The sequence below is a fragment of the Ranitomeya variabilis genome, chromosome 4, assembly GCF_051348905.1.
Source record: "Ranitomeya variabilis isolate aRanVar5 chromosome 4, aRanVar5.hap1, whole genome shotgun sequence".
In the NCBI taxonomy this organism is placed as follows: Eukaryota; Metazoa; Chordata; class Amphibia; order Anura; family Dendrobatidae; genus Ranitomeya; species Ranitomeya variabilis.
This window is the reverse complement of record NC_135235.1, coordinates 547,444,231-547,468,742: the sequence shown is the minus strand read 5'-3', so window position 1 is coordinate 547,468,742 and position 24,512 is coordinate 547,444,231. Positions and strand designations below refer to the sequence as shown.

The window sequence follows — 24,512 nt, the reverse complement described above, 5'->3', positions numbered from 1 at the left end:
ATGGTCCGAAAAAGAAAAAAAATTCAGTGAGCGGCAGTTCTGTGGGCGGAAATGCCTTGTTGATGCCAGAGGTCAGAGGAGAATGGGCAGACTGGTTCGAGCTGATAGAAAGGCAACAGTGACTCAAATCGCCACCCGTTACAACCAAGGTAGGCCTAAGAGCATCTCTGAACGCACAGTGCGTCGAACTTTGAGGCAGATGGGCTACAGCAGCAGAAGACCACACCGGGTACCACTCCTTTCAGCTAAGAACAGGAAACTGAGGCTACAATTTGTACAAGCTCATCGAAATTGGACAGTAGAAGATTGGAAAAACGTTGCTTGGTCTGATGAGTCTCGATTTCTGCTGCGACATTCGGATGGTAGGGTCAGAATTTGGCGTAAACAACATGAAAGCATGGATCCATCCTGCCTTGTATGGAGCATCTTTGGGATGTGCAGCCGACAAATCTGCGGCAACTGTGTGATGCCATCATGTCAATATGGACCAAAATCTCTGAGGAATGCTTCCAGCACCTTGTTGAATCTATGCCACGAAGAATTGAGGCAGTTCTGAAGGCAAAAGGGGGTCCAACCCGTTACTAGCATGGTGTACCTAATAAAGTGGCCGGTGAGTGTAGGTGTCTCACTGACATATACTGTATATATGTATATATACACATTCTATGTGTATATATCTACTCTATTCTAACCTGTCAGTGTGATTTTACTGTACACCGCGCTGAATTACCGGCTTTTCAAAGGACACCGGTGCGTAAAAATCGGACAGAACTCGCATGGTGCGAGTGCTGTGCGATTTTTTTCTCGCACCCATTGACTTGCATTGGCGAGTCTTGTCCGAGAATCGCAGCAATACGCAGCATGCTGCAATTTTTTTCTCAGCCGACCCAGATTTTTCTCAGTACGATTTTGGCTGAGAAAAAAATCGCAAATGAAAAGACACCTATTAAATAACATTGGTCCAAGTGCAATCCGATTTTTTATCGTATTGCACTCGTCCGTTTTCCTCGCAAGTGGAAAGGGGCCCTAAGTGTGCAAATCGCATATATGCTTGAGTGGGGTGGGTGGGGGGGGGGGGGGGGCCAAGCTGAATTCTTGCCCCGTGTGCCAGAAAACCTAGATACACCTCTTTATGACACAGCAAGTCAAAATATTATTCTCTCAAGCTGCAATATTAGATGGTTTTGGGACTACCATTGTAAGGTTTGACTATCGTACTATCGTAACTTGTGTTTATAACTACCGTATATGAAAAACGAGGCTCTGGTTCAAAAGCTCTAAGGTGGCAAAACAAAACGAAGACTAAGGGCTTTGCCTTGCCGAGCCGCAGGTGAATGTAGCGGTGGTGTGCATGCTTCATCTCCATTCATTGTCTACTGGACTGCTGGAAACAGACAAAAGTTGCATTCTGCTTTATCTGGAAGTCTAATAGTTAATGGAGCAGATATGGACAACCTCTGCTGGACTCAAAACGCAGCTTGTTAAATTGTAGGAATAACCCTAAGAAGAAGCTACTAAAGATTCCTTTTCAAAAAGGCCAAATTTCCTGGCTGAAACAATCTCCAATCGGCAATCTATTTATGTGGAGCAATTAGCATTGAGGAAATTCTACAAAGACAAATGATTGTTACTACATACAATTTGCATTATTGCCAGCTGCACATCCCTGGTTTCCATGAGGAGATACCAAAGATAAAAGATGCAATCAGCTGACAAACATTTTGACATTGTTTTAATTTTTAGTTTATAAATCAATAGTACATGTGAAAATAAGCAACTTTGTAATATATAATACTAGAAATAGGCCCAATGCTATCGCATCGGGAGTGCGGTGAAATTAACATCTGTGTATGCTTAGTGGTGCTGACAGGAGCAGCGGACATGTCTCACACCGTTTGCGCTTTCCAACATATCTGTTCTATATCATTCCTCTGCATTTTTGCATTTTTGCGCAGGCCCAAATGACATAGACATCACCGCTATTCCCGCACATGCGTAGTAACGACGCGGCTGTCAGGGTATGTGCACACATCCGGATTTTTCACGTTTTATCAGCGGTATTCTGAAGCAAAAATGCATAAAAAACGCATACATTATGCATCCCATCATTTCCAATGCATTCCGCAATTTTTGTGCACATGTTGCGGATTTTTCCGCAAAAAAAAATGCATGCGGAAAAATACACAGCATGTTCATTAATTTTGCGGATTTTTTGCGGATTTCCCACTAAGTTATTGAATTGGGAAGCTCCGGAAAAAAACGCGAAAAATCGGCACAAAATACGCGCAAAAAACGCTACAAAACCGTGAGAAAAACGTGTGTGGATTTTATGCAGAAAATCTCCGGTTTTGCTCAGGAAATTTCCTCATAAAATCCTGACGTGTGCACATAGCCTCACTGCGCCTGCGTGGGAACAGCAGAGACGTGTATGTCACTTGCGGCCATAAACTGCGCCTCCGAAAGTGACACTGCCGCAGTGCCTTATGGGATTCGGGGACAGCGGCCGGAAGTCCCAACTGGCGATTATATATATACTAGATGGTGGCCCGATTCTAACGCATCGGGTATTCTAGAACAAGCATGTCCACGTAGTATATTGCCCAGCCACGTAGTATATTGCCCAGTCACGTAGTATATTGCCCAGTCACATAGTATAATGCCCAGTCACGTAGTATATTGCCCAGTCACGTAGTATATTGCACTGCCACGTAGTATATTGCCCAGCCACGTAGTATATTGTCCAGGCACGTAGTATATTGCCAAGTCACGTAGTATATTGCCCAGCGACGTAGTATATTGCCCAGCGACGTAGTATATTGCTCAGCGCCGTAGTATACAGCACAGAGCCACGTAGTATATTGCACAGCGAAGTAGTATACAGCACAGAGCCACGTAGTATAATGGTCAGTCACGTAGTATATTGCCCAGCCACGTTTGTCACAGGTTAAAAAAAAAAAATGAACATATACTCACCTTTCCGAGAGCCCCTTGTAGTCCACGGCAGCTTCCGGTCCCAGGGTTGGTCTGAGCGCAGGACCTGTGATGACGTCGCGGTCACATGACCGTGTAGCGGTCACATGACCGTGATGTCACGTCAGGTCCATTCCTCGCAGGCGCGCAGGACTTGTGATGACGTCGCGGTCACATGACCGTGACGTCATGGCAGGTCCTTCTGCCATACCATCTTTGCCACCGCAACCTGCAACGGAAGATGGCGGGCGGCGCGAGCGGCTCAGCAGACTACAGAGGGTGAGTATAGCAGGTTTTTTTAATTTATTTATTATTTTTAACATTACATTTTGTACTATTGATGCCGCATAGGCAGCGTCAATAGTACAAAGTTGGGGACACACAGGGTTAATAGCGGCAGTAACGGAGTGCGTTACCCGCGGCATAACGCGGTCCGTTACCGCTGGCATTAACCCTGTGTGAGCGGTGACCGGAGGGGTGTATGCGGGCGCCGGGCAGTGAGTGCGGGGAGTAAGGAGCGGCCATTTTTTTCCGGACTGTGCGCATCGCTGATTGGTCGCGGCAGCGATGACAGGCAGCTGGCGAGACCAATCAGCGAACGAATAACCGCAACAGACAGAAAGACAGACAGACGGAAGTACCCTTAGACAATTATATAGTAGATATTCTTTCTTTGTCAAAATTGATCTGTCATTATCAAAATTCTCAATTCTGAGGTAAAATCTGTATTCAGTGCAGACAGACTTCCCCATTACTGATAGGAGATGGAGGCTGTTACTGATAAGATCTCATGTCCATCCCCAGGACGGCACCGCCCCCAGAGATGGCTGGTGGGAAAGTGCGGGAGGCACCGCCATAAAAGCCCTGGACGCGTGATGGAGAGAGATGCGGGAGAGCGTAGCAGTAGCATGGCTGCACTCTACCTGGTCGAGACATTGGTGGACAGCTATGGAGAGCCGCCAGAAACTACAAACACCTGTAGAGATGTCCCCGGTCCGCAGCGGCAAGAAACCTCGGACCTGAAACCTACCATGGACCTGGAGCTCCTCGCCGCGGAGATGGAGGAGCTGGCCCAGCAACTTCTACTGACCCAGATGACAGCGGTGACCGCATGGAAAGAATCCCTAATCCGGAGAATGGCAGCCTTTCCCGCTCCTCGCGATGCTCCGGTCCCAGTAATGCTTTGCGGCATGACCCCAGATGCCGTAGCGGTCTAGCGAGACCACTATGTCATCACAGGTCATTTTCGCAAAGCATTATTGGGAACGGGAGCATCGCGAGGAGCGGGAAAGCTGAGCGGGAAAGCTGTGCAGGTCGCCGGAAGATGAGAATATCACTATTTTTTAATACTTTTTTTAAACAATGATATGGTTCCCAGGGCCTGGAGGAGAGATAGCAAAAACACACGAAAAAAACGCGAAAATTCCTAAACGTTTGCACACAGCCTTAAGGGGACACCCTGACTGTCATTTGTACCCCGGTGACAAAGTGACCTATACCCAACACCTTGGCGTAAGGGGATACTACGCCCTACATGTAAAAAGGTGCCCAGGACAGTACATTTATACCCGTGTATATGATTAGAGCATGAAATCGTATTTTCTCCTGGTATTTCTATTGGCTTGTTCCAGGACTCATTTCTTTCCATTCTCTGAAAAACTGCTTCCTATAAAATTAGCTTGTGTCTGGTTATGTGCACGAGAGTTCATTTTTTGCACACTGTTGTGGTTGGGATTGTTAACCCTTTAATGACCAGGCCTAAACTGACCTTGATTATAAAGGCACGGATGATTGACCTCGTGGAGACCAAAACATCCAACACTGCGGAGACACCATCACGTGTTTCTCAACGCAGTGATCCAGAACACTGCCCCCAAATATGCAAATGCAAGTAGAGGAGCTGCGGAGACACCATCACGTGTTTCTCAACGCAGGCAGTGAATAGCCAGGCCTTTCCCCGGGAAGGAACAACCAAGGGAAGGGCAGCATCCAATAAAGGAAAACATCCAATAAAGGAAAACCACCTATGCCAAGCATGGTATCCATCCACAGACAGCTGTTTCAGGGTTTTTGCCCCTCATCAGTGTGGAGTAGGAAACTGGCTATCAGGAGCAGTGCCTAGTAGAAAGACTATAAAGGCACGGATGATTGACCTCGTGGAGACCAAAACATCCAACACTGCGGAGACACCATCACGTGTTTCTCAACGCAGTGATCCAGAACACTGCCCCCAAATATGCAAATGCAAGTAGAGCCTTTATAGTCTTTCTACTAGGCACTGCTCCTGATAGCCAGTTTCCTACTCCACACTGATGAGGGGCAAAAACCCTGAAACAGCTGTCTGTGGATGGATACCATGCTTGGCATAGGTGGTTTTCCTTTATTGGATGTTTTCCTTTATTGGATGCTGCCCTTCCCTTGGTTGTTCCTTCCCGGGGAAAGGCCTGGCTATTCACTGCCTGCGTTGAGAAACACGTGATGGTGTCTCCGCAGCTCCTCTACTTGTAAACTGACCTTGATGACCAGCCATATTTTTTTCCCCTTTTTGCCTATCAACAGTTCAACAGCCATAACTTTTTAATATCTTTGCTAACATGAATGTTCCTTGTTTTGTATGGGAGACCATGTATTATTTTTCAGCTCTGTTTTGCTTTATATTTAAATGACCAAGTCATTTATAGAATTATTTTTTTGTGACGCAAATATAGAAAAAAATGCGACTTTTAGCAATTTATTTTTTTAATTTACTGTTAGTGATTCACACTAAATAAATAAGGTGTTGAATGAATTATTTTGGTCACTGTTTTTTTTTTTCATTACTGTGTGATAAAATGTATGCACATGAATAAAAAACAGGTGGGATTTTGAACTTGTGGGGAAAAGGTTTTTTATTTACATTTTTTAAAAAATATTTGTCCTGACAAAGCTGATCTGGGTCTGCCATGATGCAGCAGCTCTGCTATGCCGGGCGGACATCTGGCGAACATGGGATAGGACGTTGGTATTGCTGACACTCCTATTCACAAATATGAGTGCTATGCAGACGGCAAAAGAGACTACAGAGGCGGTACTGAACTGCTTCTGTCTTCTCATCACAGCCAGGAATGAGACCTGCTCATGAAGAAGCCAGAGCTTTCATCCTGCTCCGTAATTTGCAGTGGTTTGGGATTGAAGCCCAGGACTAAGCAAAATTAAATTTACAGTGCTTGATCACTATTAGATTAAATTATTATATAATATACGAAAAAAAAAGGGTCTGTTTTTCCCCCCCATAATAGCACCACTGTTGTCCATGAGCCGTGTCGGGTAGCTCTTCAATCATTAATATTTTATGCTTGGGATTTGTATGGATTTCTATGGATGTGTATTAATATTATGTTCCACTGTAAAAATTTAACTTTTTGGGAAAATATTTTTCTCCTCAGATTAAGCATTGTTGTGGGCGCTCCAAAATCGAACACATCGCAGCCTGGAGTCTCTAGTGGTGGAGGGGTCTTCCTGTGTCCATGGCAGTCAGGAAGCAATGACTGCTCCATCATACCATTTGACCAAACAGGTGCAGTAAAACAATGCATACAGTAAAAATTACTCCAATCTGCCTAGTGATTGGGGATGAGGATAAAAGCAGGTGAGGGGTCCTGTTTAGTTTTTGCCAGATTCCCCTGGTACATGATGATATCAGTAACATAAGTGACATGTGATTGTTGGTAAAGTGGGGTGGCGGACTCAACTTTTGCAGCGAGACCCTGGAGCTTTCAAGGTACTCTTTTGACATCAGCTTTCCTTAAACACAATAAAAATGTAATTTAATTGCTTTCTGCGCACATTTTTTGAGACTTTTGGTATTTTACACTCCATTTTTGCACAGCTGTGCCAAAGTGGGTAGAGCTGGGACGGCGCGTGTCAAATTCATGAGGAGTGGTGGTGTCCCTTAGGGGGCAGACAGACAAACGTATTTCTCATGTGATGATCGCATCGCAATCCTCGGACTGATCGTCGGCTCTCCTGACCGGAGCATGACATCTACAAAGATATACATCATGCTGTCACGCTAAGGTCAGGAGAGGTGCAAAAAAACGCGTAGCAGAGAAGTGGTGTGCTCCTGAAGACATAACATAGGACAAATCCTTTAAAGAGAGCTGTCTGCTGTAGAACACACAAATGTGTGCTGTCTAAAGGTTCACATACAACACATTAGATGAACGTTGTCCGAATCTACCCATTTCAGATGGGACTGGCTGACCATCTGATATCAACGGGGTCCTCCTGACTTTTCCCTGAAACATAATGTAGAGGAAACGAAGAATCTGGCATTGGGAGTTTCCAGCTGTAGGGGGGTAGACAAAGACGTTGTGGCAAGAAGGAGTTCATGTGAATAGTGTTATATGATATTGTGTTATGTCATATGTTTGGTAAAGAGTGTTGCATTTTATCCTTATGGCTGGTTTGTACCTCGGTACTCCTGGAAGCTTTGACGAAAGGGAAGGATGGTGGGCCTAAAGTAAGAAGTTATGCCAGATAGAAGGTCCCTGATATCAACAAGAGCTATTTAGGTGGGGGCAAGGACTGATTGTACGCCAGTCAAAGGGAACATCATCCGTAGGGGATTCTGTCTCACTATGTATACCGCAACAACATTTATCTGAATTGCATAGTAAAGTTGAACCCGTTGAACCGGACCTGAGGTCTCCTGTCATATCTGTAGCTGTAACCGGACCCCACAGCACATCACACTGAACTCTGATTCCTGTTTAAAGAGGGGTTTCAGGGCAAAGAGAACTCAGTTCCGGCCCACAGCAACCGGCCCTGGTCTAAACTTCACAGCCATGATCTTTTCATTTTCAAGGGTGGTAAGCTGCTGCCAGAGGTGTATGGCAGCAGCTTTCTCCTCTTTCCACATTGAGCATCATCTCATGTGTATGGCCAGCTTTAGACTTCATGTGAACAGCAGTGTCTTGAAAAGGAGGCTATATGTCATGTACAATTCCTTAATAGTTACTCATTAATATGTTGCATGCCACATTTTTTTCCTTCTGCTTCTGTATATGGCACAGGGTGGTAGCCATAGACGAGGTACTCGTGTTTCATGCCAATATGGTCATTACTTAGTTTCTCTGCTTACCGATGCCTTGGTTTAGCATGAGCACTTTATTCATGTATGTTATGTATTTAGTGTTTTTGCCCAGGGTTGGAATACTTTTATAATGAATTAATAAAGGTAATATTTTAGACTATAGAAGGAGTCTCTCCAAGCTAATTTCTGATAAGCCCTGAGGGTATTAATAGTGTTATTGAAATAGAAACATTATAGCTGTACTTTTAATCCCAACTATAAACCTTAACTGTCCCTAATAGAATCCTACTGCAGGGCCGAATACAATCTATCACTAATAACACACATTACTAAACATGGCGCACATAATATACATTGCAACAATACACGTCTTTCAGGGTAAATATTTGTAACACTTCCATCTTCTTTCAGAGGTACAGCATGGGGCTGTAGAAGTCTATGGGTGACCTGGTACTGCTCCCTTACACTCAGAGTCTGTGTACAGTCTGTGTTCACGCTCTCCCCTGTACCGGAAGTCCGCTGCCTCGGAGTAACCCTTGACTCTGTCCTGTCCTTCAAACTGTACATCCAAGCTCTTTCCACCTCCTGTTGCCTCCAGCTGAAAAATATCTCCAGAATCCATCCTTTCCTCAACTGTCAATCTACTAAAATGCGTGTGCATGCCCTCATCATCTCCCACCTTGACTACTGCAACATCCTTTTCTGTGGCCTCCCTGCTAACACCCTTGCACCTCTCCAGTCCATCCATAACTCAGCTGCCCGACTAATTCATCTCTCTCCTCGCTACTCCTCCGCTTCCCCCTCTGCAAATCTCTTCACTGGCTCCCATTCCCTCAGCGTATCCAGTTAAAATTACTAATACTGACCTACAGAGCCATCCATAACCTGTCTCCTCCATATATCTCTGAACTAATCTCCCGATATCTTCCCTCACGCAATCTCCGGTCCTCCCAAGACCTCCTTCTCTCCTCCACACTTATTCGCTCCTCACCCAACCGCCTCCAAGACTTCTCCCGAATATCCCCCATCCTCTGGAATTCTTTGCCCCAACACATCCGACTATCAACCACATTTGGATCCTTCAGACAAAACCTGAAAACCCACCTCTTCAGGAAAGCTCACAACCTGCACTGACCCCGCTGCCTCCTCATCACTACTGTAGCTACCGCCTCACCAACACCGGAGCTGCTGCAACCCTCAACCTATTGTCTCCTTCCCCACCATTCTGTAGAATGTAAGCCCGCAAGGGCAGGGTCTTCTCCCCTCTGTATCAGTCTGTCTTTGTTAGTTTGCTTACTGTAATTGATATCTGTAATTTGTATGTAACCCCTTCTCATGTACAGCACCATGGAATCAATGGTGCTATATAAATAAATAAATAATAATAATAATAATACAGAACCTTGTTAAACTTATATTGTTGTATCTCTCCCATAGGTGACATATATGACACTAGGAATCAAGTAGTACAGGTCTTTAAGTCTAACCAATGGCTTGGAGCAACAGTGAGAACATGGAACAATAACATTCTGGTATGAGTGCATAATATATGGTATATACTAACTGAGGACTAGAATGGTCTGGAATTTAGGATGTGCAGCTCATCTTAGAGGTTTTATATTTTACTGAGCCAGAGATGCTTGATGTTCGATGCTGGCCCGATGTCCAAAAGAGTGCAACAAAGTCTGTCTATAGCATTAGTAGCAGATGTGAATTCATTGAATTGTTTTGCTGCTGTAGCTTGGAATATCAATTAGTGGAAGTGACTACTCAGACATACATATAAAGAGGATTTCCAGGTATTAAGATATTGATGACCTAACCTTAAGGCAGATGTAGATGGCCATATTTTCAGTCTGAGTGTGATCTGACAAAACTTACCCAGCCTCCTCTACTGATTATTGATTCAGTTTTGACCAAATCTAAACAGTCTACACATCTCAGCTCTATTCATTCTGAAGTGGCCATTCTGTAGTTCTGCAGCTCAGCTCCTATTCACTTTGAGGGGGATGAGATGCAGCAGCTGAGAATGGCCATTACACAGTGAACGGAGCCTTGCTATTTTAGATCTTTTACTGTTTACATCTGGCTGGAGTTGAAAACAGTTGTTCATGGCGTTGCTGGATGTGGGACCCTCACCAGTCTGGTATTGTTAATCTCAGAGATAATACACAACACTGATCTGCAAAAATAGTTTTATTACTTCATCAAATATTACAAAAATGAAGACCACATGGAATAAAAGCATTGGCGGCATCAACAGAGAACATGAAAATAGTAGAATAAAGCAAGTGCATATGCACGGACATTTGAAGAATAACAGGATCAGGTTATCGATCCTCTGACCTGTTTCTGCTATGTTTTCGGTTATTCTATCTGCTGAGCTATTGCCTTTTCTTCCCTGCCCAAATGCTGATGGTTCCAATTGTCTTTGTTCTACCTTTGTGGTTTACTCCTCTCCAGGTGTTTTCCATTTTCCCATTTTGGTCTGCCCTATCACATTCTCGGTTGGGTTTTATATGTTCACCCTTCACTGCAGTTTTTTGCTGGCTATACCTCTAAGTGGACTTAGATTTAGGAGTCCGGCCCTTCAGCTAAGGGGTTTACCTTGCATGGTAAATATGAGTTGAATTCCTGTAGTGAGTCTGTTTGTTTTCCTTCCCTCTTCCTTTCCTTTTTAGGTTTCTAGGAGGTTATACTTGTTTTGTTTACTTTGGCTCTCCTTAACTTTCCCTCTCTACCCTATATGAACATGTTTTCATTTTCTTACTTTGGGTTTTGTATCTTCCAGCACACTTTCCTCTCCTTTTTTTGGCAGTGTGGTCTCCCCTCTGGTTCCTCAGGAGGTAAGAAAAACCCCTTGAAGGGGTTTTAGGGAGCCAGGTCCAAGGTGGTGTTTTTGAGTTGTGCTGTTAGGGTCTTTCTAGTCTGCATAGGGACCAGTCGGTTGTGGGTGCAGCATCTCCCTGTTTAGGTCTTCCTTTTTTCCGTTACCCGTGAGTGTTAAGTTCATAACAAAAAGTAAAGATAAAATAACTATCTCCAGGTATTCAGACTCATTCAAAGTCCAGATAGCTGTTGTAGGATAGCCAGTCAGGCAAAAGGATAAAGACGAACATTAAATTGTAAAAATGGACTAAAAAAAGGAAAGGAGAAGGCAAAAAAAGTAAATGTCACTGTAGAGTATTAAAAAAGCAATATGCAATGGGAGAAAAAAAGGAGGGCGTGAAGGAGTGACATGAAAAGTTAAATATTACTGGAGGAATGGAGCAATTTTGACTTTTTATATGCTATTATATATTTTTCATATATATTTTTCATTTATTGTGGTGGAGCTCCCTCTCTCCTTGTGATTGCCAATGTCAGATTTAGTCCTCATTTTACAGCTGGGCAAATCTCATGTGTATAATTGCTTACCCAACTTGGGTTGATTCTGTACTAAAAGCCATATGGATTACTACGGTACCTGGGGTGTTGTATTATTGTCCTTTGTTTTTAATGGTCTTTTATCTTTGGTGTGTGTCCTTTTGGTCGCTCAATAAAATTATTAGTATTTTTGTCTTTACCTAGGTGTGCGCAACTTTATGCATTAGTCTTTTCTCCTTTTTTTCTGTGTTAAGCACCTTACAATGCATTGTGCAGCACCCTTATTTCCATCATTACTAACTTTGTGGTGCACCCTATTCCCTACTGTCATCTTACCATTGTTAAGGACATATTAGGAGTTGTAGGTTAATGCGATACAATTGTATTTGGGGCTGACCTACAATTGATTGCTGTACTAAGCTTGACAATGTATTCATGTACTGATGGTGGTTCTGGTGATGCCTTACTGCACTGACGGTGGATCTGGTGATGGATTACTGCATCAACGCTGGTTCTGGTGATGTATTACTGTATTGACGGTGGTTCTGGTGATTTACTGTACAGATGGTGGTTCTGGTCATGTAGTCATGTAGATGGTATAATATGTAATTTATCAGACTTTATATAAAAACATAAGGTCTGTGTGCTGGAGTAAAAATACACCTGTTAGAATGTCTGTCACCTGAACAAGAAATTGACTGAAGCCCCCATACTGTATAGACAGCTGTCTGATTGTTCAGCTGGCAGGCATTTTGCCCGGCTCTCGTATATATAGGATTGCCTTTCCTGCCGAGCATTCCTGTGTTCTCTATGAGAGCTGCTGTTGGACATCTCTGGCTGTAGCTTATCACTTAGAGAATAAAAGGATCTATAGTCTGAAATCGGTCAAGCTGGATTCTTATCTCCCCTAATAATCATCATTTATAGCCACCCATACACATTGGACTATCAGCGGAATCTGTTGATATCGGTGGGTTTGGCAAAATTTAGTCTAATGTATATAGGGGTCTTAACTAGTATCTGAAGGGTATGGGCACTTTCCAGGGTGTATGTACACAACTACTTTTAGACAACTGCGAATGACTAGAAGTTTTCAGCCAGAAGATGCTTCAGTACTCATAGTGATCATTTTGTTCTGAATTAACTTTTTTATCGTCTTTTCAGACATATTTTAGCCAACAGTTTTTGTCAAATTTTTTTTAAATATACTAGTAAGCTGCTTCCAAACCGAAGCCACTGGGCTGGTTCTTTTAGACACTTATCATCATAGGAAACATGAAATAGGTAAAAAAAAACCCTCAAAGGACTGAACATATGAACAGCAAGCCGTCTCGCAGTGTATGATTTCATTGTTTTTACCATATACAGCTCTGGCAAAAATTAATAGACCACTGCAAAATTTTCAGTTTGTCTGATTTTTCTCTTTATAGGTATATTTTTGAGTAAAATTTAAATTGTTCTTTTATTCTATAAACTACTGACAACATGTCCCCGAAGTTCCAAGCAATACATTTTGTATTTATTTTCTGAAAATGAGAAATGGTCAAAGTAACAAAAAAATGCATTGCTTGCAGACCTCAAATAACGCAAAGAAAACAAGTTCATTATCATTTAGAAACAACAATACTAATGTTTTAACTCAGGACTCAGGAGGAGTTCAGAAATCAATATTTTGTGGAATAACCTTATTGTTAATCAAAGCTTTCATGCGTCTTGGCATGTTTTCCACCAGCCTTTCACATTGCTTTTGTGTGATCTTATGCCACTCCTGGCATTAAAATTTAAGCAGTTCTTCTTTGTTTGATGGCTTGTGACTATCCATCTTCCTCTTGATTACCTTGATTACATTCCAGAGGTTTTCAATGGGGTTTAGGTCTGGAGATTGGGCTGGCCATGACAGGGATTTGATGTGGTGGTCCTTGATCCACACCTTGATTGACCTAGCTGTGTGGCATGACAGATTGTCCTGCTGGAAAAACAGTCCTCAGAGTTGGGGAACATTGCTTGAGCAGAAGGAATCAACCTTGATTCATATGTCCTTTGCAAAGATTAACTTGCCCAATTCCAGCCTTGCTGAAGCATCCCCAGATCATCATCGATCCTCCACCAAATTTCACAGTGGGTGCAAGACACTGTGGCTTGTACACCTCTCCAGGTCTCTGTCTAACCATTAGATGACCAGGTGTTGGGCAAAGCTGAAAATTAGACTCATCAGAGAAGATTACCTTACTCCAGTCCTCTATGGTCCAATTCTTATGGTCTTTGGCAATCTTCAGTCTGGCTCTCCTTTGCTTCTCATTGATGAAATGCTTTTTTCTAGCTTTACATGACTTGAGTCCTGCCTCTAGGAGCCTGTTATGAACTGTTCTTGCCGTGCACTTCACCCCTTTCCTTTTATAGGTCACTTGATGTCATCCTGCAGTTGCTGAGTGACATTTGAATAAGATGACGGTCATCCCGGTCAGTGGAGAGTCGTTTTTGCCCTCTAACGGTCTGTAGCTTCGTTGTCCCCAATGTCTGCTGCTTGACCCTGTTGTAATGGACTGCCATCTTAGAAATTTTAAGGATGGAGGCATCATGACGTTCACTGTGTCCCTCTGCTAGTAAAGCCAGAATTGAGTCCTTCTTTTCCTCACTCAAGACTTTTCTTTTCAACTCCTTTGGTTAAAAGTTATTTCTTCATTCCTATTACTTTTGGGATATTACTAGCACTTGTTTAGCCATCCAGCTTCTCCTATTGTGAACACAGCAGTTTTTTTTAATGCTTTCCTTCATTAAATAAGATTTGGTTCAGGTGATCACCTAATCAGAAGCACTTTAAGCAGAATGAGGTGTACTCTGGTTGGACTGATACTGGAATGGAATGGCTGTCAGACATGTAGAGAAGCTGATTTTTAAAAAACTGTGCCGTGGTCTCTTAAATTTTGCTAGAGCTGTATTTAGCACTTTTTCAGGCAGGATACAGAGCAGTTCTGCCTGAAAAAGAAACTGTGTGCACATACCTTTAGTCTGACTGATCAGTAGGGGGCTTACTACTTAACCCCTTTATGACGCAGATCTTTTTTGATTTTGTGTTTCTGTTTTTCTCTTCCCCTCTTCCCAGAGCCATAACTTTTTAAATTTTCCGTCAATATGGCCATGTCAGGGTTTGTTTTTTGCTGGACGAGTTGTAATTTTGAACGACACCATTGGTTTTACAATGTTGTGTACTAGAAAACAGGAAACAAAATTCCAACTGCAGTGAAATTGCAAAAAAGTGCAATTCCACAACTGTTTTTTAATTTTTTTTTACCATGTTCACCAAATGCTAAAACTTTTGTAATATTTTTTTAAAACTTTTTTTCTATGCATTTTTGCATGCTTCAATAGTCTCCATGGGAGACTAAAAGCTGCGTTAACCCTATCGCCTCTGCTACATACAAGCGATGATAAGATCACCTGTATGTAGCAGAAATGCTCACTTGCCATGAGCGCCAATCACTTGGCGGCGCTCATGGCAATCCGGCAGTGACAACCATAGTCTGCTGGAGCCCTCTGGTTGTCATGCCAACCCATCAGTGACCCACGATCACGTGACGGGGTCACCGATGAGCGGGATTAGTGTCAGCGATTGACAGCAGCATTACACCCGCGGCTGTTGCGGGCAAATGTCAGCTGTTCAAAACAGCTGACGTGCCAGGAAAGATGTGGGCTCAGTGCTGGAGGCCACATCAAAAGGAGGGACATGACATGCGCCGTACTAAAGTGCCTAGGGCACCATGAATGCCAAATACGGCCATGATAAGGGATACAACCCCTTCTTGGTTCTTGAGATTTAGAAAACACATTGTAGGCTGATCATCTTTCTGATAGTGACTTCTTACCAAAAGATGCCTCAAGTTTTGGATGCTTCAAGTTGTTATAGATGGTTTAAGTGGTAGATATTATTTCAATATTGGATCTGCCAAAAAATGGTCCAATACTTATTCATATAACTTTTCATTGAATTACAGTAGGAATGGTATTGGTATTGGGTAATCATTCTTACCTTTGTTTCAGCTGATGGACGATGTGGAGAATAAAGTAGATCTTGTCCAATACTGTTTATAGTCCTGTTGTTGGCTTGTTTAATACATCTGTAGCTACAGCCACAATCCAAAAATCTTTCTTTCATATCCATTGCTCAGCCTCAAAATCAGCATCAATCAAGTGCCCAGCCTCAAAATCAGCATCAATCGAGCAGATATGTCATATCCTAAGGAATTGTGCAATGGGCACAGAGTTGACCACTTGATAAGGGTGTGAAGATGGTGCGTGGAATGACAGTATTGACTGGTGTATCCTTCAGATAAATATCTGTCTGCAGGATGCCACATTGATCACATTTAATACTCACATCAAGAAAGTTAATCATGTGATAATTACCAGTAAATATATATGTGATATGCAGATTCAGACTGTTGGTATTCAATTGCAAGGAGAAATTTTCTAGTTCCTCTGCAATGCTCTGCCAGATCGTCAATTTACCTTGTCCAAAAGATGACCTGGTCCATTGATGGATTCTAACCTGATAGGAATACAACCCTCTCCCACAGCCCCAGGAACACCCTATCAGAGTGTATCTGCATCTCAATACATATTCATTGTATTTTTCTTTTTCTTTTGATCAACATTTTTCTTTAAAGGGGTGGTCCATAAGCCAAAGTAATTTTCATCATAAATCCCTATCTATTTAGTGCCATAATCGAAACTATTTTCTAGTATACTTGCATTAAAATTTCCTATCCTTCCGTAACTATACTAACTGCTTTTCTATTTTTTTTTTTTCGCCTACTTTCTTTTTGATGCCACTTTGTTTGAGAATCTCAGTGCATGCTAGAATACTCAAGCGAAGAGTCATCAGGAGGCAGAGACATAGGTCATAGCAGTAGCTAATGCCCCCTCCCTGAAATGAAGTGTCATAGTGACGCTCATCTCAGTTACTGGTTAGTCACTGCATGATGTGCACTGTGTGATTTGCTTAATGACAGCATGCTCTCTCTTACCAGCTCAGATCAGCAGTATGGAGCTGGCAACAGAGCGGTGTCAGAATACGTGGCATGCAGAGACCAGTGACATCACTTGTGGGGCTGGTGCTGGTCTCTGAAGGGTATCCTGACAATGCGCTTTGTTGCTGGCTTTTTACTGCTGATCTGAGCCAACAACAGAGCGCACACTCATTGCACAGTTGTAGAGCAGGGACTAGCCCACCCCTGAAATGAGCACCACTGATGATGTCGCAGCCTTTGCCCCTTCAGTGAAATTAAGCATGTGCTGGGATTTTCAAACAAAGTGTCATCAAAGAGTAAATAAGGGGAAAGAAATAGAAAAGCTGTTAGATAGTGTTATGATTGATCCCTAACTCTCACACAGGGATAAAGCAACCAGGGGAGATGTTAAACTTGCACCTCAGGTTCTTTTACAGACTAGGTAAATCCCTAACCTGACCCTGATTTGTCTCTGCCTGACCGCAGAAGTTGGCACCCTAAAATTACGCAATGGCGCGCCCACTCAATGTCGGCTGACCCCGAGTGTCCTTTACTGCACCCTCAACTATACACAGAGTGTAACCCAAAACAACAGAACGTAGTGCACACACACAGGGTAAGACACATGGCTAAAGATCTGTTCACACAGTCACACATGAAAGACGGAAGAAAGTAAGAAGAATCACACAACAAACAGAAGACAAGGAAAACCTCCCAGACCCCAAACATAAAAGAAAGGAAAAGGTACTGGGGAGGAAGACACACAAACAACCTTAGGAAAAGCAACAGCAATTAACTTGGTAAGATAAAACCTAGCTGAGGCTCTGGCTGAACAAACACCATCGGTCTTGAAATAAAGTCAGCAAAGATGCCGGTAAAGGTGAGTAAGAACAGCCCCTCACAAGAAGTGATCGGACACAACCAAGTTGGGAAGTGAGAGACCACTGAATAGAAGCAAACCATAGAAAGGAAAGAAAAGACAAAAGAACCATCAGCATGTGGACAGAAACCAAGCTGGCTGTAGCTCTGCAGAAAGGGAACCCTACTGCACAGCAAGAGGTTACAAAATCAAGTCCTGAAACTGAGGCAGGACAGATAGTGTAGTTAGGGAGCGGTAGGGGATTTTTAATGCAAGTATATTGGAAAATCATTAAGATTATGGCACTATAGGGATTTGGGATGAAAATTACTTTTCCTTCGGACCACACCTTTAATAATAATAATGACTAGTTGGCACATTTTGTTATCTATAGTAGAATACCATTTTTGTCTCACAGTATATTGGTCATATTGATAACTAGTTGGATCTCCTCAGCCTGTTACTTTTTACCTGCTCTGTCCTTTACTCTCCTTATGCCGCCGATTATTTTATCCTATATGGTATTCATTTTTCAGTCTGAAATAATTTTTCATGAAGTAATAACATGAAATAATTTATGTTTTTCTGAATATCATTGTGGTAGATTATGACTCATTTTTTCCACAGCTGTTAGATTGCTTTTCGAGCTCACACCCATAGATTGAAGCATACTTATTAAATGCAGTTAATAACTAGAGTGCAGCTCAGAAATTTAGCTTTTGTGCATGTTTTCTATTTTCCACCATTGCTGCACTCATCAATATCAAAAACCTGGAAAACCTATTTAAAGGGGTTTTCTGTGATTTTTTTTAAATGGGCAAAGAATGTTGAACGTTAAGAAATAATCATTACTCAAGGCCCTCACATGCTTTAGATGAAAAATTACTGAACCTTCCTATTTCAGCAGCAATGGCAGACCTTCTGCTATTTATTGGGAGCCTACCAACTCTATCCTGGTAGATGATTCTTAGGTAGAGAAGTATCGGGCCATTGGAATTTCAACGCCGATCGTTTTTGTTTTCAGCGGCGATAGATAGCGTCAATGAGGAAAATCTGTCTACTTGTAAGACTGTTTATATACTAATTTGAGAATGTCTTCTGATTACTGATTGAATCAGCCCTCTGCGGTGTATTAGTCTGCATCATTTGGAGGTCAAATATGCAGTCTAAGTGAACTAGCAAACAATGAGGAAACAGTCATTATTATCTTCCCCCAATCCTGTGAGACAATGCCCTGAAATGACAGCTGGGGGATATAAAAAGAGGCCTGCTCCTGTCAATGATGTGATTCAAGAGGACGTCAGTCTAGGCACCATGGCTCTAGCTGGTGGATTACAGAACTGCTCCACTGCCCACCACTGAGACCACAAATTCGTTTGGATAACCCAAGTTGGTACAATCCGGTCACCTGGCCACATACCTCACTGTGCTTGGTCAGCTTCCTAAGCTTGCCGCTGCCTCCTCTCTGTGGGTGGCCGCCAAAAGCGGAGTGCTGCTGGTTGGAGTAGTTGGCCTTGATTGCCCCGATGTCATTGAGGTTCTATTGTCTGGTGAATCAGAGGAAGAGTGAGACTCTGTCACTTGCACCATCTTTTGTCCTTTCTGGGAATGTAATATATGCTGCTAACTGTTAATGTCTTACCTGAGTGTGGTACCCTCACCCTGTGTTGTCTGAGTAGTGTTCTGCCCACAGGGAAGGAGTACGGGCATCCAGTGGGATGAGCCACGACTCGACACGACACTGAACCAAGTGCTCATGTGTGTGGTATTATTGGAAGAGATAGTGTGTCTGACAGCTATTCATGTGTATGGGCAGCTTTATATCAATCCATCATTTACATGACTGCGACAACACTATGTAATAATTATAGGGGATAACTCAGGAGACTCTTTGCATGGAACAAGACAACTACAGGACACAGTTTTATAAGTGGTAAAGTCTATATTATCACACGGTGATTCAAACAGGTGCAGAGAGAAACTCAAGTCCACAACACTTGGTGTAAATATTAAACGCAGCTTAAACAGTCTATAGGGAACTTCAGAGGAAAATGCAATCATGCAGAAAGTCTATGAAGCACAATTATTCTTGAGGATACTTGACACGAATAAGTCCTTGTTTTAGTCCAAACACAGATAGCTATGCTTATAAGGCAGTTCAAATAATATCTTAGCACAACCAGGGAGGCCTGGGTAATAGTCTCAGGTCTTTGCAGAACAGCAACAGCTTACATGTCCAGCAAATGCAGATGGAAGTAAACACGAGCAGCAGATGAAGGAGGATTACTGGAAACTGGTGTATGCAGCAGGAACTCAGAGCAGAGTAGCAGGATAACCACACAGGTTCACAGGAGCAGGTATATAGCCAGCGAGTCAACAGGGTCAGGAGCTGGATGCAAGGCAGAATACTCTAGCACAGACTGAAGGCTGGGGTGGAGTTTTATAGCAGGAAGACACAGTGCACATGAGACCAAAGACGCCATCTTGGAAAAGGGCAGTAATGCACAAAAGGTAATAAAAATGTTCAGAGTCCTGACACACTAGCTAGTCTATGGGCAGGAATGGTAAAACCTATTGTTGTCCTGAGAAGCTCTTATAAACAATGATGGCAAATCACTGGGACCCCTACTAATCCTAAAAATGAAGTAGCCACTTTATCTTTTTTAGAAACTGCTTTGCTCCCAACTAGGAGTGGTGTCTGGTGGTTGTGTTGCATTTCTTGCTTATCTTAAATCACTGAGCTCAGTTTGTTCTACAGATCTTTGATGGATCTTTCATTCATAGGGGTCCAACCTCTGGCACCCCAGAAGATCCTAATGACATGCCTTTATGATACTTGGTGCTAAAACTTCTTTAATGAAAGCAAGTAATAACAAGAATAGGAAAAGCCTGTTTATGGGAGATATTTTATGCCTGTAGGGTTATCAAAATATAACAAAAAAATTAACCAAATTTTAGGAAGGACGTCTTTTATTGTGGTAGGATTTTGAGTATGTAAATCCAACCAAATGCCTGTGATATGGTAAATATGTGCATATCTTAAGATATTTTCTCATTTTCTATTTACAGGCGTGTGCTCCCTTGCAGCATTTTACATTCCAGCTTAGTACAAATCGTTTTAATCAATCTGGCAAAACTCCTACTGGGGCTTGTTACCTGACTACGGATCTGAAGAACAGCTACGAATTTGCTCCATGTCGAGAGCTCAGCGTAGAGCACACCTACAATCTGAAGAATTATAGTATGGCTGATAGTCCTCCACAGCATGATCTACGTTATATGTTTTTTCCACAATTGCTTGTCCTTACTGTAGTATCCTTAGTAAAGTGTCATAACCTCATAACATTAATTAGTTTAACTCTTAAAAAAGTTAAGTTTAGTAAGTTTGAAAATATTTTTGCTTTACATTTGTGCTAACTTTGAAGGGTTTATTATATTTCATACATGTAAGTCATATGAACACTATATAATAAATGCAGTTTTTTTTTGTCTCATAAACAGAGCTTCGTTGCATTGTCTGCAAATGGAGAGGAGGCTGCACTCCTGCAGATTTCCTACTTCAGTTGTTTTGGAGCTCCTCTTATACATGTGAATAGAGGGAGCCAAGCATGCGCAGCCTTCTCTCCATTTACAGATGCGAACAACGTGGCTCCATTTTCAAGATAGACGCAGACTCCATTGGAGGTATCTGCACTTATCCTTTTATCTTGTGGAGATGGGAATATGTATTTTTCTCCATATACTGTGCATAGTATCAGAACTCCTAACGTACATGATGCAAAATACAAATCTGTATTTAAAAGGAAGAAATCATTTTTTTGTGCTAAATGTATTGGTTTACAGTGTTTCTTTTTCATTTCATAATCTGTATTAAATAAAAAGTAGAAATCTTGCAATTTTCACTCTGGCCTCTTGGGCTATTTTAGACTCTTAACTCCCTGTTGTTCCAAGAAACAACATATGTACATTAGCCACAATAAAAAAGACTTTGACCCCAACCTTTTCTACTGATGATAAGCTTCCGTGGTCATTGTGAATAGCGAATATGTTCAGATTCGGTCACTGAATATGAATTTACCATATTTGTGCCATATTGCTACCCTATTCGTGCTGAATTTATGTTTGTTGATCGGTTCCGAACATATTCATTCATTTCTACTCCCATTGACTCCAATGATATTGCAGAAACAATATTCGCTGCCGATCGTAACCAGAATCGAATTTTGCTAAATTTTCTCAACTCTAATTGTGAATGGAGGAGGAGCAGGGGGAAGTGTGACATCAACTATTGATTGTGATAGGTGGATTCTGTGCTATCTGCTGTGTATAGAAGGTTACCTGTCATTGACTCTGACTCTGACTCTGCTGATAAGTAAACTGTTCCTAAAACAACAGGAAATTAGAGCCTAAAATAGCCCCAGTGGCCAATGGGAAAGCTGCAAGATAACTAATTTAGCTTTGTATTATTAAAGATCGTGATGTGAAAAGAAATTATTCCAAAATGCAAAAAAAAGTTAACCCCCTCTGATTTAAACAATAGATTTCTGATGATAGTTACCCTTTAAAAGTAAAGATTTGATACAAAATCTGTACAAGTGAAGTAAAATATTTCCAAAGCTGCTTTATATAGATTTTACCATGAAATGTTGTAAATTGTTGTTTAGATGGAGTTTCTGAAATTGCCGTTATTTATTGGATTTTCCTTTGTAGCTTAACTTCCCACAATGAGTTTCTGATGCAGCGTCTTTCAGTTTCAGCAGCGTGGATGGGATTTATAGTAATCTCATGCCCATTGTTCTTTTTTTTTTTTTACACAGTGTAAACTGACCAGCGGTGTTTGAAATCCGCAACATGTCAATTTCTGTTGCAGGTTCGCTGAGCTTTTTCCCCCCATAGAATCTACAGGTTAACAATTTTGCAGAAAAGCATGTAAACTCCACATGACTGTGTCATAAAGTTTTTTTTTCAAAGCCAATTTACCTAATATGTGCATAGATTCCGTACCATCAACAACTCACCAAATAGTCATCGTGGGAACATAGCCTTAGAATCCGACAACTTTAGACTACGTTCCCATGTTGAGCTTTTGGTGAGTTTTTGATGTTGCAGAATTTCTATACCATTTCTGCACCTATTAAGTAAATTAGGTTACTTGCGTTTTTTTCATTGTCGTAAAAAAGTAAAAAAGAAGCACCGTGGGCATGAGATTTCTATACATCCCATCCACATTGCTGGAGCTGTAAGATGATGCATTTGTGATGCAGCGAGAATATGTAGCCTCAAAATCTCGTCATGGGCCCATGGCCTTATATGCCATAGCTGGATGATCAAACTGATGTAAGAGAGCGCCACCTGCAGATAATTGAAGGGAACTACATAACTATCACCATTTACAATGTAGGAATGGAAAGTTGCAGTGTGCCCTCACACATACATTGTGCTTTGATCCCACAGTGAATGATAAACGTGACTGTGAGCTTGGGTTCAGCGCAGAAATAAGCAAGGTGAGTTATCGTGACAATTTATTATTTCACAGCTCCAACTAATTAGGCAAATCTGTGAAAAACGAGCAATAAATTAAAATATATATTATTTGCTAACGTTCTATTCCTGGCACAGTGCATGGGGCAGAGCATGACACATGGATACCCAAATACTAGTGTCTTTTTCATCCCTTTTGTCATACATCACTGTCTCACCCAAGAGTTTATTGGTTATGCTATAGTCTTCCTTTCATCACTTTCAATTCCACTGCACCATTGTATTAACTCCTTCATGATCCAACAATTTTCCTTTTTTTTTTCTTCGCTGTAGTTTTACATCCCTGTCTTCAAAGAAACATAACTGTTATAGTTTTCCATCTTCGTAGCCATTTTAGGGTTTTTTGTGTGGGATGAGCTATATTTTTAATGGCACTGTTCAACATATCATATAATGAAAGGATGAAATGAAATGATAATGATACTAAAAAATGGGAAAAAAATATATTTTAAAGGTGAACTAGAAAAAAAACCTCAATTTCGCAGGTCTGTTCAATTATGGGAATACTAAACATATCTTTTTTTATGGTTTACATCTTTAAAAAGAAACCAAATCTTTGCAATTTATTCTAGTGTTTTATCTATTTTGCAATCTCTTATGAAGCCCCCGACGGCCATAACAGCCCATTGTCCCACCCCCTATGTCGATCTACTTAGATGCTGGGAGTGTATTGACCGCAGCATTTAAGTAATTAAAGTGGTTTCCCGGTTTCAGAAAACCCCTGCCCCCAGACTGCAGTTTCACATTCCCCAGGTCCGGCGCTGAGTCTCCGCCGCTACTCAGGTGTCTGTTATTGTCTGCAGCGCTGACGTCATGTCAATAGCACTGCAGTTAGTAACTAAGCTCAGGTACTTGTACCATTAGCTCGGAAAGAACTCACTTATTGTCTGCACTACTGTTGACGTGACATGAGTGGGTGAGTATAGCAAAGTTTCGATTTTTTTTTTTTTTAAACATTGTGCTATCCGGAATCAGGAGTTTTCCAAAACTGCAAAAATCCCTTTAAGCTGCAGCGATAGGAGTCATCTCAGATCACTGCAGCTACAGGCCTTTGTTAGCTGTTTAACACAGCAGCCTTCGATATTTTGTGGCGAAACTCCTTCCCTTCCCACTCTGTGATGTACTATTACTTTCAGGGCCGGCCCGAACGTATAGGCGAACTAGACGGCCACCTAGGGCGCCGACCCTAAGGGGGCGCCAGAGAAAAATAGAAAAAATTATAAAAAATCTTTTCAAAAGGCAAAAGGTGTATGGAGCGGAGCTGAATGTGTATGAGGTGTATGGAGCGGAGCCGTGTGTGTATGAGGTGTACGGAGCGGAGTCGTGTGTGTATGAGGTGTATGGGGCGGAGCTAGATGTGTACGAGGTGTACGGAGCGGAGCTAAATGTGTACGAGGTGTATGGAGCGGAGCGCGTGTGTACAGAGCGCAGCCGCGTGTGTAGGAGTAGCTATGTGTGGCCATTATACGGTACGAAGTATCATGTGCGGCCAATATACAGTATGGAGCATCATGTGTGGTCATTATACAGTATTGAGCATCATGTGTGGCCTTTATGCAGTATGGAGCATCATGTGTGGCCATTATACAGTATGGAGCATCATGTGTGGCCATTATACAGTATGGAGCATCATGTGTGGCCATTATACAGTATGGAGCACTGTGTGGCCATATTTTTTTGTTTATAATTATTCTTT

General features: G+C 42.0%; 1 protein-coding gene across 1 annotated transcript in view; it reads left to right on the top strand.

Moving 5' to 3' along the window:
- The window catches only part of ITGA2B (integrin subunit alpha 2b), a 107,585-nt gene that overhangs the window by 16,470 nt on the left and 66,603 nt on the right, over window positions 1-24,512 (top strand). The window contains exons 3-6 of the mRNA XM_077252590.1: window positions 6,396-6,526; window positions 9,482-9,576; window positions 20,345-20,516; window positions 22,730-22,779. Of these exons, the coding sequence (XP_077108705.1) occupies window positions 6,396-6,526; window positions 9,482-9,576; window positions 20,345-20,516; window positions 22,730-22,779 (448 nt within the window). The remainder of the gene's footprint in view (window positions 1-6,395; window positions 6,527-9,481; window positions 9,577-20,344; window positions 20,517-22,729; window positions 22,780-24,512) is intronic.